The sequence below is a fragment of the Thalassophryne amazonica genome, chromosome 9 (genome assembly GCF_902500255.1).
Source record: "Thalassophryne amazonica chromosome 9, fThaAma1.1, whole genome shotgun sequence".
Lineage (NCBI taxonomy): Eukaryota > Metazoa > Chordata > Actinopteri > Batrachoidiformes > Batrachoididae > Thalassophryne > Thalassophryne amazonica.
The window spans coordinates 114,713,590-114,734,980 of NC_047111.1; the positions used below are offsets into that span (position 1 = coordinate 114,713,590).

The window sequence follows — 21,391 nt, forward strand, 5'->3', positions numbered from 1 at the left end:
AACAGCAGATGCTACTATTATTGTGAACACCCCCTTTTCTACTTTTTTTACTAATAGCCCAATTTCATAGCCTTAAGAGTGTGAATATCATGAATGTTGGATTTGTGAGAATCTACTGAATCTATTGGTACCTTGTTTCCCATGTAACAATAAGAAATATACTCAAAACCTGGATTAATCTTTTTAGTCACATAGCACTACTATTATTCTGAACACTACTGTGTGTGTGTGTATATATATATATATATATATATATATATATATATATATATATATATGTTCATTGTTGACAATGGTTAGTCATGCAACTGAACCTGGAGGATCAAAATTAACATTTCATTCACAAGTTGTCAGTACTGTTAAAGTCATGTGACCAACAAAAAAACTGACATGTGACATGTACTAATAACCACAGCTGTATCCTTAACCAATTCATCAAAAAGCAATGTTTTAAAATACCATCTGACACATTTATGTGTGCAAAGGCAGCTGGTATGAATATGTTAGTATGTGTAACTGTGGAAGATTTTTTTAAATTTCCTTACATCACTTTGGGGAAAAAAACTAAAGAAACTATATATATATATATATATATATATATATATAGTTTCTTTATCCACAAAAATTGTGTTAAGGGTGCTATACATGAATTCCCCAGTAGGTGTCAGTTATTGCTGAAGAAACTTAATCTTTTTGGTGGCATTGACGAATTCTGAATGAAATGTAAATTTTTAATTGATATGGGGTTCAGTCCAAAGATTAACCTTTGTCAGTTATGATTTTAATATTATTTCCAATTACATGTCAACAAAAATTGTGCTTTGTGGATGCCGTGTTGTAATGTCATAGTGATGACGCTTTACTTTATTTGAGGTCTCAAGGCGTCGAAATGGTTTCTTTTTAAAAGGACCAATATCATCTTGATTAGTGAGGTAAGAGTATTTTTTAACTTAGGGCATAATTACGTAAAACTTTTGTAAGACAAAAGGCACTCCAGACCGCACAGCTTAGAACTGTTTTTTTCGTGTTAGCTTAGCTTTAGCAGCTGTTGGCTAGTTACTAGCGCGCTAGTGAATGCTAGGCTAGCTGTACTGTTGTACATTTAACAGTAGCAATACTATGAATTAAATATTATAGAACGTTTCATCGGTCTACCCGGCGTAAGCACCTGGAGGTGAGCTATTAAATCCCTTTTAGTTATCAGCGATAGTTAGCATTAAGCTTTCATAGCGAGGCTTATGACCCGGCTGTTTCATTGATAACGTAACTTCATGTACTTAACTTTAATACATTAACTGGCGTTATTCATTTACCAAAGATAATGAGGGGTTCTTAATTATAGTTACTCCACTGTTAACTTCAGTAAGTTAAGACAGTACATGTTTGAACCAGTACAAATGCGTAATACTATTAAACTGGTTCTGCAGTGCATGCTGTGTGCTTTATAATTATGTTTTACAATATTAGAAAGATAATGGAGTAGGTAACATTACCTTGCTTGTGTACAAAATATAAGAAAACGACTAGACAGAACCAGCTAAAGTCAAAGTTGTTCTCTGATATATGCTTTATGTAACCAGGAATGACCATCCTCAAAGTACTTGAAATATTTATTTTTAAATTTGTTTGCCTGCTCTCAAACAATGTGATTTAACATATGTAACATCCCAGTAGAACACCACTAGCCAATATACTGCAGTTTATATTAGGGGGGCCAAAATGGCACTTGCGACAAGTGTCCATCTGCCAGTGTAAGGGGATTCTCTTTGGCACATGCCCTCTCAGGTCAGGTCTGGGACTGACAGATCCCACATACACCACAGTTCCAGCACAGCAACCTCCAAGGCAAGTACCTGGCCCATCCCCACCTTCATACATAGCTGTATTAATTATCCCAAAGGGTTAAGGTCCAGTTACACAGCACAGGATCCTTTGGTAGTCAGTTATGCATTCTAAAAATTTGCCAGGATGCAGAAGGGACACGAGAACACTTTCTGTATAATTGCGTCAGTGTCCCTTGTGTGTCATCGTCATCTCCAGTGTTGTTGGGGCGCTACAAATGATGTCACATTTCCAAGGAGATCTGTGTTGAGCTGAAGGATTTTCCCGGTTTATAGATGTAAATGCTGGATTTGAGCAGAGTGTGCCATGGTCTAAAAGCGTGACATCATAGTTCCTCATTGTTCGTGCACAAGGGTATCAAACAACTCTGACGCGCCTCCTTGCTGTGACAAAGAGAGTGCTGACATGATGCACTTCGTGTCTGCTTTTGCTGAATTGACACCAGAGCTTTCAGAAGTCCAGAATGAACCATCGGACAGCCACAGGAAAAGTAGAAGACAAACCTCTCCGCCTAATCTCCCCTGAAAGATTTTAACACACACAAAACGTTCTGGGAAACTCGGCAGACAAGTAACTCATTTTGTGCTTTATAACAGCACTTTATAAAATTAACTTTATTCATAAAAATGATGGCAAATAGCCCCGATGATTGTTTGTTCATTCACCATCCATTGGCTGACCATAGCGTTGTCTGTGCATTGTTTGTGCGTCCTCTGTCCTTCCTTTGAGTGTCCTCCAGCCTCTATGTCCCTTCTGCGTTTGTTTGGAACATGCGCCATACTTCAGGGCAACCATGGTGTCCTGTGTGTTTCTACTGAGCATGCCTTGTATGACCTTTGTATGCGCTGTGCATTCCATCAGCATCCTGTGGCGTCCTCCACGATTTTCTGGTAGCACAAGGGATGTACAGTGGCAGTTTTAGGGTTCTTCCCATAGCCATTTATATATGGCATGTATGATGACTTCAAGCTATTAACCACTGCAGAGTGTGAGATAATAAAGTTTAAGTGGGACTCGGTTTGAATCCCAGTCATGTTAAGTCTGTTCAGTCTCTATACAAGATGGCGCTGTTGTATGTGGCCTGCCGTCGGCACTCGCTTCTTTTAGTGTCGTTTTTATTGTTTTTACACTTTGTTGCTTGGAATGTGTCACCGCTCCTGGTGTATGATCGCCAGACTCTTATCAGCGTTCGGGCTTCGCTGGAGAATGTCGCTGTTTCTGGCTCGGGCGGACGGCCAGGGACGCGGCTGCCCCGCCGCCTGTCTTAGCGTCCGTACCGGACTTTCTACGCCGGCCGCTTGGCGTGTTGCCTCGGCGTCTGCGCCGCAGAGGACGCGGGAGGAGAGGAGGAGTCCGTGTTCGGCTCAGAGTGTGCCTGGCTGTTTCCTGCAAACATGCTCCACGACAATTCATAGCCGGATTCTTCACACCATATGACGGCTACGACGTGCGGCGTTCCCTGACTTTTCGCTATCGGTGGCTCCGGCCGGTTGTCCGGGGTGCCGGGTCTCCACTTCCGCGTCGCCGTCCTGTGAGGAGCTGCAGTCGTAGCTGCGTGCAGGAGAACCTGCGCCCGCTCAGTCGTGTCTCCCAGCAGACTGACGTGCGCTCAGTCCGTGTGGCGCTCGTCAACACAAGGTCACTCACAAGTAAGACTTTCATTTTGAATGACTTTTTCTCCAGTCGTGATCTGGACTTTCTCCTGTTAACGGAGACCTGGTTGAAACCAGGTGAAAATAGCGCCTTTTCTGAGCTCCTCCCCCCGGCTGCTCGTTTTTCAGCAGGTCGAGCATCAGGTCGAGGCGGTGGTGTGGCCACGGTTTTTAAAGACAGTTTTAAATGCCAATTTTTATCTTCTAATGTCTACTCCACTTTTGAACTTCAGTTGTTTGTGATGGAGTTCGACTGTCCTGTGCTCTGTGCTGTTGTTTATCGTCCACCAAAATTTAATAAGGATTTTATTCAGGAGTTTTCTGAGTTTCTGGCAGATTTTATCCCAAAATATGACAAATTTTTGGTCTGTGGTGATTTTAATATTCATATCTGTTGTCCTTCTAATCAGCTGGCTGATGATTTTAAAAGCCTCCTGAACTCTTTTGGTCTAACACAAGTTGTGGATGGACCAACACATAATCTTGGACACACCTTGGACCTGGTTATTTCTTTTGGGCTCTCAGTTTCACTTAAGGACATATCAGACGCTGCTATTTCAGATCACTTTCCTGTTATTTTTGAATTTATTGCTCCTCCATCTGCTAGTAAGCCACTTGTTCCTGTCTCTCGCCGCCGTTTGGTCACCTCCTCAACAGCGGGGGACTTTGCTGCTGCCTTCATGGACTCTCAGTTTTATGCCATGAATGGACTGGTTTCTCCATTACTCCCAGATAACATCCTCTCTTCTTTCCACTCTACATGCACAGTCATTTTGGACTCTGTTGCACCGATGCGCTGCAAATCCAGGAAATCAAAATCCGACCCCTGGTTAAATGCCACGACCCGTGCCCTCAGGCAACGCTGCAGACAGGCGGAGAGAAAATGGGAAAAGGACAAACTACAGGTGTCTCTGGGTTTTCTGAGGGACAGTCTGACTGTCAGAAGGCTGTGAAGGAGGCAAAAGCACAATATCTGTCTCATATTATTTCGAGCAGTTGTCATCGTCCCAGTGTGTTATTTCAGACTATAAACTCAGTTGTAAATCCACACACCTCTGTTTTGATGGACGCTACAACCACAACCTGTGAGGAGTTTCTTCAGTTTTTTATTGATAAGGTTTCATCAGTCAGACAGAACGCTGATCAGAGCTGTAATGTTGAGTTGTCTGCTCCTCGTGCACATTCTGCTGTGCTAAAACAGTTTGAGCCCATTTCTTTTGCATCTCTCGCTGATGTTGTAAAACACATAAAATCTACAAGTTGTCCTTTTGATGTTGTTCCAGCTAAGGTGCTGAAGGAGGTTTTTAATACTGTTGGGGCGGGTCTCCTAACTTTTATCAATGCTTGTCTTAGATCAGGGTCTGTTCCAGCTGCTTTTAAACATGCTGTGGTTCGACCTCTTCTTAAAAAACCTCACCTGGACTCATCAGTTTTATCCAATTTTAGACCTGTGTCTCATCTGCCATTTCTGTCTAAGGTTTTAGAAAAGGTTGTCTTTTTACAGTTACAATCATTTTTAGAAGACAATCTCATCCTTGAAAAATTCCAGTCTGGGTTTAGATCGCGACACAGCACTGAGTCAGCACTTTTAAAAGTTCATAATGATATTACTCTGTCGGTGGATTCAGGGAATCCCGCTGTGCTGGTTCTGTTGGACCTCACAGCAGCCTTTGATACTGTGGATCACACAGTACTTGTTTCCCGGTTGGAACATTTTATTGGCATTCATGGTACTGCACTTGAGTGGTTTAGATCATATTTGGCTGAAAGGAGCTTTTCTGTCATGATTGGGGACCTTTCCTCATCAACTGCTCCTCTGTGCTGTGGAGTGCCGCAGGGATCTGTCCTTGGGCCGATTCTATTTTCTTTGTACATTCTGCCATTGGGGTCAATTATAACCCAGCACAATTTGTCCTTTCATTGTTATGCAGATGATCTGCAAATCTATCTGCCTGTGAGGACTAATGGGAGTGATGCTTTGTCGTCATTATTTAATTGTATTCGTGATGTAAAGCAGTGGCTGTCCCGAAACTTCCTTTACCTGAATGATGGTAAAACTGAGATCATGGTGTTTGAGCGCACTGGCATACCAAATGTGGTAACACCAAATTTTGGTGCTTTGGCTAACTATGTAAAACCAGCTGTCAAGAATTTGGGAGTGATATTTGACAGCTGTTTGAGGTTCGATCAACAGATAAATTCTGTTGTCAAAGCTAGTTTTTTCCAACTTCGCCTCTTGGCTAAAATAAAGCACTTTCTCAGACGTGATCTTGAGACGGCCATTCATGCTTTCATCAGCTCCAGACTTGATTATTGTAATGCACTTTATGTGGGCATTAATCAGTCGTCTCTTGCGCGTCTCCAGTTGGTGCAGAATGCTGCTGCTCGTCTTTTGACAAACACTTCTAGACGTGAGCATATTGCGCCCATCCTATACTCACTCCACTGGCTTCCAGTTCGTTTTAGAATTGATTTTAAAATTTGAATGTTTGTTTTTAAAGCTATTTATGGCCTTGCACCTCCCTACTTGTCTGAAATTTTAACTTTGCGCACCTACAGTAGGACGTTAAGGGCGTCTGGCCAGCTTTACTTAGATGTTCCAAGGTCAAGATATAAACGCTGGGGTGATCATGCTTTCGCGGTAGCTGGCCCCAGACTGTGGAATGAGCTACCTCTTGAGTTACGTACTATTCCTGACCTAGCACTTTTTAAATCTAAGTTAAAGACTTATTTATTTAAACTGGCTTTTAACACTTAGTGGGGAGGTGACATGTTCTGTTGTTTTTTTTTTTTTTTATGTGTTGTTTTAAAATTTAATTTTATATGTGTTTTATTTTGTAAATTTGTGTTTTTAATGTTAAGCACTTTGGACACCAGTCGGTGCTGTAAAGCGCTTTATAAATAAATGTTTGATTGATTGATTTTCTTTTTTCTACTTCCAAGTATAAAATGCATATCTGCTAATCATCATGACCATGAATAATTACAAATATTTTGGAACCAGAGTCACTTCAAAATGTAATTTTGGTTCTCCATACAGATAGACAACAAAAATGAAGCTATGTAGCCTCATAATCACTTGACCTAGATTGACCAATCAGAAGTGCTACCTGTAAACAGATTTGTGGATTATCAATGTGGCTATGTACAGCTAGCCACTGCAAACAAATTAAGTTTGCTGACACTTTTTTCCTTCTTGGCAGATGTTAACATACACCAGGTCCTTGCAACAAGACAAGTACTCTTATTACTGAACCTTGTCAGTTTGGATGTAAATACCTTCAAAGCTGAAAAATTGTATTTCAATTGTTTTCATTATTTGTAAAGTCACTGGGAGCATCTGCTAGCACCACAGTTTTCTGCATCTATGATACTATGGAACTGCTTTGGGTTCTGGGTGGCGCCGAGACGACCAGTGAGGCAGAAAATGTTTTTTTGCTCTCAGTTCTGTGTGCTGTGGACAACCGCTAAAATAAAACTGTCACTGTCTGAATATTTGTGGAACTAACTCTTTCCTTCAAGATCCCTACATCTAAGATGATTATACCTCCTGGGAATATATAAAAAGCAGCCTGTCTGTCATAAGTCTTTTAAGCACAACTCCTCAGCAGGTTGTTGCATTTCAGACCTCACACACAATGGTAGGGGACAGTATGAAGATGTACATGAAGGAAAATAATTCCAGTCCAGAGTCTTCAAGGCGAGATAAAATTACTTTATATTTGTCAATTACATGTTGAAGCCGACCTGTTGGGATCTGCACTACACAGGCTTACATGCAAGCACTTTCGTGTGCTCGGTCACAGATCTTGAGGTATGTTTATTCACTCTGAATGCCATCTGTCTCACCTTTTAAATTCTGTGTGGTTTTCATTTTCCTTGAAAGTTTCAGTGTTGGTGTAAAGACATGGCTGACAGTGCAGGGCTGCAGTTTGTCAGCCCTTACGCATTTGAAGCCATGCAGAAAGTGGATGTGGTGCATCTGGCTGCCCTGAGTGATCCAGAGCTGAGGCTGCTGCTGCCCTGCTTGGTGAGGATGGCTTTGTGCGCTCCAGCTGATCAAAGTCAGGCCTGGGCCCAGGACAAGAAACTGATCCTGCGCCTGCTGTCTGGTGTCGAAGCTGTCAACTCCATTGTAGCACTCTTGTCTGTTGACTTTCATGCTTTGGAGCAGGATGCACGGAAGGAGCAGCAGCTTAGGTACAGTCGATTTAAAACATGGGAACATGGCCTAGTCTGGAGTGATAATGTGTAGGATAGACTTCTTCCACTTTTTCATTAGGGTGGGTACTATCTGATTTGGAGTAATTTCAGCTATTGGTATTAAATGCAATATCTTATTCCAGGCACAAGGCAGGGAACTCGAACGGAGAGAGCATCCTGGTGTCACAGCTGCAGCATGGCCTGACCTTGGAGTTTGAACACAGCGATCCCCTCAGACGACTCCGTCTAACCCTCAGTGAACTGCTGGCTATCATGAATAAGGTATTATTATAGTTCTTCATAAAACTGAAAGAGTTGTTTTGGTGATAAACTGTGTTAATGACACTAAACTCAGGTCGTTAAGTGCATGTCCCCAAACTCAAGTAAATGGACTGCATTTATATAGCACTTTTACATCTGATGGAGATACACAGTGCACTTTATGGTGCCCTATTCCACAGAGCGCTGTTCCTTCCCGTTTCATCATGAATAGCAAATTGAGGCACCTTTTGAAGCATCACAGTAACGCTGTGATCCATTCTTTGTCAATCTTGAACAAACTTGGTATGCACAATAATTACGGCTACCATCGGCACCAGTTTTGAAATTGGGGCTGTTTCATGCTGTTCAAAAATTTTCATCCCGTTATGACAAATCTGCATCATTACGCAGCCACTTCTGGGTGTTCGTAGTCTTAACAGCTTCAGTCATGTTGAAACATCTTTAAACAGGGTCGTCTTCGTGAGTACAGCTTGATACCTGTTTGATTATGTTCCATCAGGCTAAAAATTTGAAGCAGAAGCAACATTTCCTGCTGTTCTGGCTGAGAACGCAGCCAGGCGTAACTTTAAGCCTTGGTCCCACCAAATAATAAAGCCATGAATAATGAGCCACGTATGGATTTGTCAGTGATTATTCGAATAATGATCCATGTATAAATCTATCACATATCCGCTATGAGGAAGCCTCTATGTTCCTCTAAGCACCTCGTATGTGCCAGGTATCAGCCTTTAATGAGCCACGACTGACCTGTCATTTGAGCCCCATCCAACCTTGAGTGGCTCGTGTCGCCGCATATGATCCATGTAGCACCATGTAATGTGACATGGCTTTGGTCCAAACCTCCAGCCCTCCCACACTTGGTACCTTTTAAAGTGTGGTTTTTCAATTCACAGCATCCATTCAAGATGTTGTCACATTTTTTTTCTCTTTATTAAGATTTTTTCCTTTATAATACATGCAAACAAAGATGAAACACAGAACAAACAGAGGATGTCACACGTCAGTCATTTCCATCCCAAAAGAAAAACAAATAGTTATATAAATGTGTTAAAATAATAGATAAATGGTTACCATGTACAATGTTTCAGTTTTATCCTTCAACGGTCAGTGGACCCACAAATGGAGGCGATCTGTGCAGCCATAAAATACTTTTTAAAATACTTTTCCTATAGGCATACCTCCATCCATTTTTATGAACCCACTTACTCTAGTTAAGTGTCATTGGGGGGGGGGGGGGGTTGGATTGGAGCCTATCCGAGGAGTCGTTGGGTGAAAAACGAGCGGTAGACCCTGATCAGCCTGCCACAATTTCACAGGGCCGACATGCATATAGATAAGAAAAGACATTCACAGGTGGAGAACATGCAGACTCCACACAGAAAGGACCGAGTAGGAAGCAAACCCAAGACCTTTCCATTATGACGCTTTGGTGCTAATCACTGAACCTCCATACCTGCTAAAGCAGTTTTTACAATCACACATAGTAGTCATGGAAATGGTTAAACTGTACCACTTAGACTTTTTGCACTGCGACTTGTTTAACTCTTAACAATCATTAAGGAACACAGCCACAGACCTTTTAAACATATAAAACTTTAAAAAGCTTTGATTCATTAGTTTTCACCCAGATTATAACTTTGAATGAGAATATTTGAAAATAAGAACAGTTGAGGGTAAACATTTGCTCAAAGAAAGATAATTATTATTAAAAGGGTTATATAATGCAAAACTAGTAATACCATGATGTACCATCACCATCTAAAATGTGAAAAATACTGTGATACTAAATTTAGTCCATCACAAATTATTTCTGCATTTTGACTGCTGCTCTTGTATTTCCATTTTTTTTTCTACTGGACTTACATCATTACTTAATATGGTGATGTGTTTGATTAAAACATTCTGTGTTTTGTTTGTTGTTTCTTAGGTGACTGACACAAATGGCGAGTTTTTCTTGAAGTCTTCTGAGCTCTTTGAAAGTCCTGTTTACTTGGAAGAGGTTGCTGATGTCCTTTGCATTTTGCAAGCAGGTAACCAGCTCCTCACATCCCCTCATAGTTTTTCATAGAGGTGCTGTGTGGAATGTAATGATTCCTTTTACTGTGAAGAATTGTTGGGTTTACGTAGAATTTACGCTACCATAATGAGACATTAATCTTTTTTACCCACTGGCCAAATTGGCAGTGTTTGGAATGGTCTACCTTCCTTAAGTGCTCACAGTTTTCTTGAGTGAGATATTGAGCCGACTCAAGAAATGATTGTTTATATGGCAGCAAACTAGCCAGTCCAGAGATGGCATGATGGCGAATGAGAATTTGGAAAATGCTGATTTCAGTGTTTGCGTGTAGACAAGGAAAGATTGAATTCTTGTCTTTTTTTTCCCCCCACCTATGCTTCTGATTGGCCAACATGGCTATATGGTAACTAGCGTGTTCCCCATGGGGTCCAAGAGCTCTAGATTGGTTAGTGTTCATAAAACAGGTAGTTGACATTTTTGAAGGGTGGTAATAAATTATGTAAAGTTTCTATAATGATTTTAACTGAAAGTGCAGGAAATTAAAATGAGAAAGTTTTGTGAATAATTGTATTTATTATTTGGCAAATGTAGTTGTCATGTTTTACATCTGGCAAGGTTAAGATATTTCCTTTGTTCAGCGCTTGTGTGGTTACCAAGGACTGATTAATTAAGGGGAAGTGATGGTCTAGTGGTTAAGGTGCTGGGCTTGAGACCAGAAAATCCTAGGTTCAAATCCCAGCTTGACTGGAAAATTGCCCTTGCCCTTTGGCAAGGTCTTTAATCCCCTGTTGCTCCCGGTGTGTAGTGAGCGCCTTGTATGGCAGCACCCTGACATCGGGGTGAATGTGAGGCATAATTGTTTTAATGGTTTTAATGGTTGTTCACTGTTGTTACCTAATATCCCTAATTTCTCTAAAAATATTAGTCCTATCAACTTTCCGTTTTCGCAGCATTCATCCTTGACCCAAAATACATAAGCACACCAAACAGCAAATGCGAACTCTCCCGAAATTCTCCGTGATCAAAGTTACACAAACTACACAGAGGCCACTTGGCTTTTAATATATAGAAGATGATGATTTACTGCCTCCTGCTGTCATGGCATGTAAATCCAGAATTTACTTATCAACATCCATCGTTCACTGTTGTTACCTAATATCCCTAATTTCTCCAAAAATATTCATTCTATCAACTTTCCGTTTTTGCGGCGTTCGTCCATGACCCAAAGTACAACAAAAGTAAGCTCTCCCTTGTTTCTCCATGATTGAAGCCGTACACACATGTAGGGCTGCAACAAATGATTATTTGGATCATTGATGAATCTGATGGGGTTTGACTTGATTAATCGGATTAGCGGGGAATTTTTTAAAAATGTGCCAGGGAAATAATTTTTCTCTCCTTCCATCACTTTATTTAACAACAGAACATTATTTCAAAACTTAAAATACTTGAAAATCAACAAATCTGCAAATGTCCCTTGGCTGTTGAAATATAAAATAATAAAGAATAAAACAGTTTATAATAAAGAACAAAAATAATTATTTCAAATGGCATTCCTTTATGAAAGTCCTGAGTTGCCATAAAACAACATTGAAACATATAAATCTTATAAAATATATGGTGAAAAAAGAGATATTTTTGTTGCTGCAAATGAGCAGTTAGCATAACCAGTTAACCATAAAACCTAAATCAAAAACTGTAGCCTGACTCATTATATGTGCAACATTCTCTGTATAACTTGTAAACTATACTCAACAAAAATATAAACGCAACACTTTTGGTTTTGCTCCCATTTTGTATGAGATGAACTCAAAGATCTAAAACTTTTTCCACATACACAATATCACCATTTCCCTCAAATATTGTTCACAAACCAGTCTAAATCTGTGATAGTGAGCACTTCTCCTTTGCTGAGATAATCCATCCCACCTCACAGGTGTGCCATATCAAGATGCTGATTAGACACCATGATTAGTGCACAGGTGTGCCTTAGACTGCCCACAATAAAAGGCCACTCTGAAAGGTGCAGTTTTGTTTTATTGGGGGGGGGGGGGGGGGGGGGATACCAGTCAGTATCTGGTGTGACCACCATTTGCCTCATGCAGTGCAACACATCTCCTTCGCATCATCCGTGAAGAGAACACCTCTCCAATGTGCCAAACGCCAGCGAATGTGAGCATTTGCCCACTCAAGTCGGTTACGACGACGAACTGGAGTCAGGTCGAGACCCCGATGAGGACGACGAGCATGCAGATGAACTTCCCTGAGACGGTTTCTGACTGTTTGTGCAGAAATTCTTTGGTTATGCAAACCGATTGTTCCAGCAGCTGTCCGAGTGGCTGGTCTCAGACGATCTTGGAGGTGAACATGCTGGATGTGGAGGTCCTGGGCTGGTGTGGTTACACGTGGTCTGCGGTTGTGAGGCTGGTTGGATGTACTGCCAAATTCTCTGAAACGACTTTGGAGACGGCTTATGGTAGAGAAATGAACATTCAATACGCGAGCAACAGCTCTGGTTGACATTCCTGCTGTCAGCATGCCAATTGCACGCTCCCTCAAATCTTGCGACATCTGTGGCATTGTGCTGTGTGATAAAACTGCACCTTTCAGAGTGGCCTTTTATTGTGGACAGTCTAAGGCACACCTGTGCACTAATCATGGTGTCTAATCTGCATCTTGATATGGCTCACCTGTGAGGTGGGATGGATTATCTCAGCAAAGGAGAAATGCTCACTATCACAGATTTAGACTGGTTTGTGAACAATATTTGAGGGAAATGGTGATATTGTGTATGTGGAAAAAGTTTTAGATCTTTGAGTTCATCTCATACAAAATGGGAGCAAAACCAAAAGTGTTGTGTTTATATTTTTGTTGAGTATGTGGTCATTTCACAATGACACGTGACTCATGTCTCTTTCTCTAAAATTGTATTGTAGCATTATTAGTTATTATTATTACTATTATTATTAATATATAAATAAAAATAAATTAAAAAATATTATAATTTGTAATACATTTGACTTTTATGACAACAAATGCTGAGCTATTAATTATTATACAAAAAACAAATGCACAAACATGCTGAAATGCCAGCACCTTAATGCTAACTTTAACATTGAAAACGCCATAGACATGCTAACATGTTAGCATCGGCATTAGCATAAAATACATCTATCAACTTTCAGAACACCATAACAGGTCAGTTTAATAAAAAGGTAAATATTCCTCACAGACATATGCTCTTTAGGGTTTTAGTGGGGAAAAATTAAAAGCGAAATAAAACAAATCGAAGCACTCCTTCATTGGTTCAAGATTCAAAGCAAAGCTTGGTTGATTATATGGAAGAAACAAAACATTTACGGTAAAACAAAGTTATTTAGCAACTAATCGATGACTAAATTAGTTGACAACTATTTTAATAATTGATTTTAATCGATTAATTTGATTAGTTGTTTCAGCTCTACACACATGTACACAGAGGCCACTTGGCTTTTAATATGTAGATGGTGCATTCACATGTTGACTGTAGAAAAAGTGTCATGCCAGACATAGATCTACTGCAGTGGAAGGCCATGGTTGATGAAGTGACATCTGGTAATTTTTCATTGGTCAATAATATTATTCATTAAAAGATACACCAGAGTTTTAGGTTTTTGCACAGCTTTATATTAAAACAGTAAGTGTGACTGTGATACAATACCGCTCTCACTGCGGTATTGTATCACTTCCTGTTCCGGAGCACAGCGGTGTTTTTCTGTATCTGTTAGCTGTTTAATCTGCGCAGTTAGATTGATCTAGTTATCTAGATTACGATTTGTTTCCCAGTGTAATCTTTACGTGCCTTAACTAAAGCACTCCTTCTGCTGAATCACCTCTAAATTATTTACACATTATTCACTTTGCGTGTTTTTAGGAATCCGCTAGCTTAGCGTAGCTACTAGCTCTTAGCCGATTTAGCATGGCGGCTTCTCCTGTCTCTCCCGCACTTTTCTGCTCTGGGTGTGAAATGTTTAGTTATTCCTCGGCCTCCTTTAGCAGTAATGGTACTTGTAATAAGTGTAGCTTATTCGTAGCTTTGGAGGCCAGGCTGGGCGAATTGGAGACTCTGCTCCGCACCGTGGAAAATTCTACAGCTAGCCAGGCCCCTGTAGTCGGTGCGGACCAAGGTAGCTTAGCCGCCGTTAGTTCCCCCCTGGCAGATCCCGAGCAGCCGGGAAAGCAGGCCGACTGGGTGACTGTGAGGAGGAAGCGTAGCCCTAAACAGAAGCCCCGTGTACTCCGCCAACCCGTTCACATTTCTAACCGTTTTTCCCCACTCGACGACACACCCGCCGAGGATCAAACTCTGGTTATTGGCGACTCTGTTTTGAGAAATGTGAAGTTAGCGACACCAGCAACCATAGTCAATTGTCTTCCGGGGGCCAGAGCAGGCGACATTGAAGGAAATTTGAAACTGCTGGTTAAGGCTAAGCGTAAATTTGGTAAGATTGTAATTCACGTCGGCAGTAATGACACCCGGTTACGCCAATCGGAGGTCACTAAAATTAACATTAAATCGGTGTGTAACTTTGCAAAAACAATGTTGGACTCTGTAGTTTTCTCTGGGACCCTCCCCAATCAGACCGGGAGTGACATGTTTAGCCGCATGTTCTCCTTGAATTGCTGGCTGTCTGAGTGGTGTCCAAAAAATGAGGTGGGCTTCATAGATAATTGGCAAAGCTTCTGGGGAAAACCTGGTCTTGTTAGGAGAGACGACATCCATCCCACTTTGGATGGAGCAGCTCTCATTTCTAGAAATCTGGCTAATTTTCTTAAATCCTCCAAACCGTGACTATCCAGGGTTGGGACCAGGAAGCAGAGTTGTAGTCTTACACACCTCTCTGCAGCTTCACTCCCCCTGCCATCCCCTCATTACCCCATCCCCGTAGAGACGGTGCCTGCTCCCAGACTACCAATAACCAGCAAAAATCTATTTAAGCATAAAAATTCAAAAAGAAAAAATAATATAGCACCTTCAACTGCACCACAGACTAAAACAGTTAAATGTGGTCTATTAAACATTAGGTCTCTCTCTTCTAAGTCCCTGTTGGTAAATGATATAATAATTGATCAACATATTGATTTATTCTGCCTAACAGAAACCTGGTTACAGCAGGATGAATATGTTAGTTTAAATGAGTCAACACCTCCGAGTCACACTAACTGTCAGAATGCTCGTAGCACGGGCCGGGGCGGTGGATTAGCAGCAATCTTCCATTCCAGCTTATTAATTAATCAAAAACCCAGACAGAGCTTTAATTCATTTGAAAGCTTGTCTCTTAGTCTTGTCCATCCAAATTGGAAGTCCCAAAAACCAGTTTTATTTGTTATTATCTATCGTCCACCTGGTCGTTACTGTGAGTTTCTCTGTGAATTTTCAGACCTTTTGTCTGACTTAGTGCTTAGCTCAGATAAGATAATTATAGTGGGCGATTTTAACATCCACACAGATGCTGAGAATGACAGCCTCAACACTGCATTTAATCTATTATTAGACTCTATTGGCTTTGCTCAAAAAGTAAATGAGTCCACCCACCACTTTAATCATATCTTAGATCTTGTTCTGACTTATGGTATGGAAATAGAAGACTTAACAGTATTCCCTGAAAACTCCCTTCTGTCTGATCATTTTTTAATAACATTTACATTTACTCTGATGGACTACCCAGCAGTAGGGAATAAGTTTCATTACACTAGAAGTCTTTCAGAAAGCGCTGTAACTAGGTTTAAGGATATGATTCCTTCTTTATGTTCTCTAATGCCATATAACAACACAGTGCAGAATAGCTACCTAAACTCTGTAAGGGAGATAGAGTATCTCGTCAATAGTTTTACATCCTCATTGAAGACAGCTTTGGATGCTGTAGCTCCTCTGAAAAAGAGAGCTTTAAATCAGAAGTGTCTGACTCCATGGTATAACTCTCAAACTCGTAGCTTAAAGCAGATAACCCGTAAGTTGGAGAGGAAATGGCGTCTCACTAATTTAGAAGATCTTCACTTAGCCTGGAAAAAGAGTCTGTTGCTCTATAAAAAAAGCCCTCCGTAAAGCTAGGACATCTTTCTACTCATCACTAATTGAAGAAAATAAGAACAACCCCAGGTTTCTTTTCAGCACTGTAGCCAGGCTGACAAAGAGTCAGAGCTCTATTGAGCTGAGTATTCCATTAACTTTAACTAGTAATGAGTTCATGACTTTCTTTGCTAACAAAATTTTAACTATTAGAGAAAAAATTACTCATAACCATCCCAAAGACGTATCATTATCTTTGGCTGCTTTCAGTGATGCCGGTATTTGGTTAGACTCTTTCTCTCCGATTGTTCTATCTGAGTTATTTTCATTAGTTACTTCATCCAAACCATCAACATGTTTATTAGACCCCATTCCTACCAGGCTGCTCAAGGAAGCCCTACCATTATTTAATGCTTCGATCTTAAATATGATCAATCTATCTTTGTTAGTTGGCTATGTACCACAGGCTTTTAAGGTGGCAGTAATTAAACCATTACTTAAAAAGCCATCACTTGACCCAGCTATCTTAGCTAATTATAGGCCAATCTCCAACCTTCCTTTTCTCTCAAAAATTCTTGAAAGGGTAGTTGTAAAACAGCTAACTGATCATCTGCAGAGGAATGGTCTATTTGAAGAGTTTCAGTCAGGTTTTAGAATTCATCATAGTACAGAAACAGCATTAGTGAAGGTTACAAATGATCTTCTTATGGCCTCGGACAGTGGACTCATCTCTGTGCTTGTTCTGTTAGACCTCAGTGCTGCTTTTGATACTGTTGACCATAAAATTTTATTACAGAGATTAGAGCATGCCATAGGTATTAAAGGCACTGCGCTGCGGTGGTTTGAATCATATTTGTCTAATAGATTACAATTTGTTCATGTAAATGGGGAATCTTCTTCACAGACTAAAGTTAATTATGGAGTTCCACAAGGTTCTGTGCTAGGACCAATTTTATTCACTTTATATATGCTTCCCTTAGGCAGTATTATTAGACGGTATTGCTTAAATTTTCATTGTTACGCAGATGATACCCAGCTTTATCTATCCATGAAGCCAGACGACACACACCAATTAGCTAAACTGCAGGATTGTCTTACAGACATAAAGACATGGATGACCTCTAATTTCCTGCTTTTAAACTCAGATAAAACTGAAGTTATTGTACTTGGCCCCACAAATCTTAGAAACATGGTGTCTAACCAGATCCTTACTCTGGATGGCATTACCCTGACCTCTAGTAATACTGTGAGAAATCTTGGAGTCATTTTTGATCAGGATATGTCATTCAAAGCGCATATTAAACAAATATGTAGGACTGCTTTTTTGCATTTACGCAATATCTCTAAAATCAGAAAGGTCTTGTCTCAGAGTGATGCTGAAAAACTAATTCATGCATTTATTTCCTCTAGGCTGGACTATTGTAATTCATTATTATCAGGTTGTCCTAAAAGTTCCCTAAAAAGCCTTCAGTTAATTCAAAATGCTGCAGCTAGAGTGCTGACGGGGACTAGAAGGAGAGAGCATATCTCACCCATATTGGCCTCTCTTCATTGGCTTCCTGTTAATTCTAGAATAGAATTTAAAATTCTTCTTCTTACTTATAAGGTTTTGAATAATCAGGTCCCATCTTATCTTAGGGACCTCGTAGTACCATATCACCCCAATAGAGCGCTTCGCTCTCAGACTGCAGGCTTACTTGTAGTTCCTAGGGTTTGTAAGAGTAGAATGGGAGGCAGAGCCTTCAGCTTTCAGGCTCCTCTCCTGTGGAACCAGCTCCCAATTCAGATCAGGGAGACAGACACCCTCTCTACTTTTAAGATTAGGCTTAAAACTTTCCTTTTGCTAAAGCTTATAGTTAGGGCTGGATCAGGTGACCCTGAACCATCCCTTAGTTATGCTGCTATAGACGTAGACTGCTGGGGGGTTCCCATGATGCACTGTTTCTTTCTCTTTTGCTCTGTATGCACCACTCTGCATTTAATCATTAGTGATCGATCTCTGCTCCCCTCCACAGCATGTCTTTTTCCTGGTTCTCTCCCTCAGCCCCAACCAGTCCCAGCAGAAGACTGCCCCTCCCTGAGCCTGGTTCTGCTGGAGGTTTCTTCCTGTTAAAAGGGAGTTTTTCCTTCCCACTGTAGCCAAGTGCTTGCTCACAGGGGGTCGTTTTTACCGTTGGGGTTTACATCATTATTGTATGGCCTTGCCTTACAATATAAAGCGCCTTGGGGCAACTGTTTGTTGTGATTTGGCGCTATATAAAAAAAAAATTGATTGATTGATTGATTGATTGACTCTGGTAATAGCTAAAATAGTGGTGCTCGACTGATATATGGTTTTTTGTGGGCCGATAAAATACTGGAGAGTAAAGAAAATTACAACACTATTTCTGTAGATATATAAATAGCAGTGATTCCTCATGTTTTGTTGTCAAATCTGTATGACAAAGAATTGAAGCTTATTTTACAGTTTTAACATGTATTTTATCTAAATTAATAACTATAAATATAACCAGAAACCAATCAACATGCGTCACTCTGCCTTCACGATTGACATTCATTGTGTTGCATTACTTATCATTTGCATAAAATAGACTTGTCTCTTTTGTCTCCACCTAGTTGGCGGCATAGCAACCATCTGTCTCATTGCTGTAAAACACCCACTCTGAAATGAACGGCATGTGGTTGCTTTGCCTCGGTTTCTTATGCTGATGTGACCAAGGGGTGATGGGTTCCCAACTATGCTCGACAGCTTTGTAAACAATGCCGTCCAAGCATCCTCTGATGTACAAGCTAAATAAAAACACAATTTCCAACAGCCAAGGTGTTTTTTGCATTGTTTATTGGTAAAAGTTTTCATATCGACTTTGGCATTATTTTTGCAGATATGTTCACAGAAGTAGTGTTAATTTTGCCACCTGTTTTTTATTTAATTTAGTTCTTTTGTAAAATGTCCTTTTTAGTTGACATACCCTTTTTATTTAGTCGTGTTTTAGTTGACTAAAAGTCTCATAATTTTAGTCTAGTTTTAGTCAAAACAACTGAATATATTTTAGTCTTGTTTCAGTTGACATTATAGTCTTTTTGAAAAAAATACATTTGATTATTTCTGATTACCATTTCAGTCAATAAGTGTTTCATACATCTGAAATACCAAATGTTATCATTATTTTACAAACACACACCTTGTTGAATGATTAAAGGTTTGTGGTGTGTTTTCTCCGATATTTAAATCAGCACGGCTTCCCATCAGATACAATTAGACGTTTGGTTTTCTTGTAAATTCACAGCACTCTAGGGGAGCAGGTCTTGTGAAATGAAACAGGTGTTGGATCTAATTATTTATTTGCATGTTCAGAATTGGCTGGAAATTTTTTGAAGCAAAGCAGACTAAAATAAAATTCAAGGTTTGTAACGTTTTTATCTACTGTAAGAGCTGCAACTTGAACCAATTTTATGTAAATATGATGCACACTTCATATTTCATTATTTTGTTATATTTCATGTCAGTTGTTATATATTAGTCATTAATAATGTTAAAAGCAAATTGATATTGGATGGATGTAGTATTTGCTGCTGTGTTCAAAAATCTACTCAGTGTCTTTAATCTGAGACTCCGAGAGCTGATCACACACTTTAACACTGTGAGACACAGTGTAAATGTAAACTTTTTTTTTTTTGTCATTGGCTTCAGGTGGATTTACTCTGCAGCACCTTTATTTTTTTTGACTAGTCGTATGACGTAATGTAATTAGTGCAGTTGTCTTCTTAAAAGCACAGTTACTAAACACAAACATTTTGGCTTTTGTGTTCCTTGTTTGTAAGAAAAATGTAAGTTAAATTTCTGGTGGTGTCCACTCTTGTGGCCTTTACAGATCTATGCTCAAACACACTGGCGAATGACCCCCGCCCCCCTCCTGCAGACTAAAGATGAAAACAACAACAAACCAGAGGAGTTATTTTAAAAACCGATTTTTGAATGTGCGGGTAGATGAAAATGGAGAGAGATTTTAGTTCATGCAAAACATTTTAGTCTTGTCTTTTTGTCAACAATAATGCATGTTAATTTTGTCTTAGCGTTTTAAATCACTGATGTAGTATTGTCATCGTCTCGTTTTATTATAAAAAATGGTTGTTGACAAATATATTTTGTCTCATCTGACAAAATTAACACTACGCCGAAGGCTCATATTGGCCGATATTATTGAAAACAGGAATACTTATGTACATGTAATTTCCTATTTTATTTTAATAAATTTGCAAAAATCTTAAAAAAAACAACTTTTTTCACATTGTCATTAGGGGGATATTGTGTGTAGAATTTTGAAAAAGAAAAAAAAAAGAATTTCATCCATTTGGAATAAGACTATCATAACAAAATGTGGAAAAGGGGAAGTGCTGTGAATACTTTCCGATGCACAGTACTTCCAAACCTGAAAGTTCACAGTTCAAGACCACCCATGCTCATTCTTGGTGTAATGTAGAGTTGCATCAGGAAGGGCATGCAGTGTAAAACGTGGTGCCAACTCAACAATACATATCTACTGTTGCAACTCCCAGCATAAAAGACGCTGAAAGAACTTACTTTCTGCGTTTCAGTTGATAGCTGTACTGTAACATTTGTGTGCATTATTTCTTTTTCTTAGAGCTGCCTTCCTTGCTGCCCATTGTAGATGTAGCAGAGGCTTTGCTTCATGTCCGCAACGGTGAATGGTTTCTGTGTTTGCTGGTTGCCAATGTTCCTGACAGCTTCAGTGAAGGTAATGTGTTGTATTTCAGCGCAGTCTTTCTTTACTCGCTGTGAAAATTGGATGCCGATGTGCACTGTGCTGCCTTTCGCTGGAAGTCCACCAAAACTCCCTGCAACTATCAAAATGCTCACAACTGCCATGAGTTTAATTGAGCTTTCCCGACTTGGGCTATTATATGGTAAACAGTTTGCTGAGGGGGTGTTCAGGTGTGTTTCTGGGTAAGGGGTGGGGTGGGGGCAACTCTGTTGAACTCAACCATTTTTCCCTACTGCATATCTGAGCTACCGTAGGGGTACACTATTATTATTTGCCTTATTTTTAAAGAAATTTACAGTCAGACCTTCTGTCTGCACTGTAACTGGTGTCGTAAGTGTTTAAAAATACATCATAAGTGTAAACCAGGGTGCAGAAATTTCAGTAACAGATAGTAAATACATACGTTGCAATGCAACTGCACCCAGCTCATTTTACCTCTCCTGAAGTGGCACACAGTAGCCACGGAGAATATCATCCTGTTGACTGACTCTGCTTCAAACGTCACAGGGCTTTGTCTGCTTCAGTATTTCAGAGGTCCACAAGTTCAACATGACTGTCCTTA

The 21,391-nt window shown here is 40.0% G+C and overlaps 1 protein-coding gene across 1 annotated transcript in view; it reads left to right on the plus strand.

The window, feature by feature from the left end:
• Positions 1-717: 717 nt before the first annotated feature.
• Positions 718-21,391, plus strand: part of ints2 (integrator complex subunit 2) — a 71,084-nt gene continuing 50,410 nt past the window's right edge. The window contains 5 exon segments of the mRNA XM_034179012.1: positions 718-932; positions 7,381-7,694; positions 7,841-7,979; positions 9,907-10,009; positions 20,689-20,802. Of these exon segments, the coding sequence (XP_034034903.1) occupies positions 7,402-7,694; positions 7,841-7,979; positions 9,907-10,009; positions 20,689-20,802 (649 nt within the window). The 5' untranslated portion in view covers positions 718-932; positions 7,381-7,401.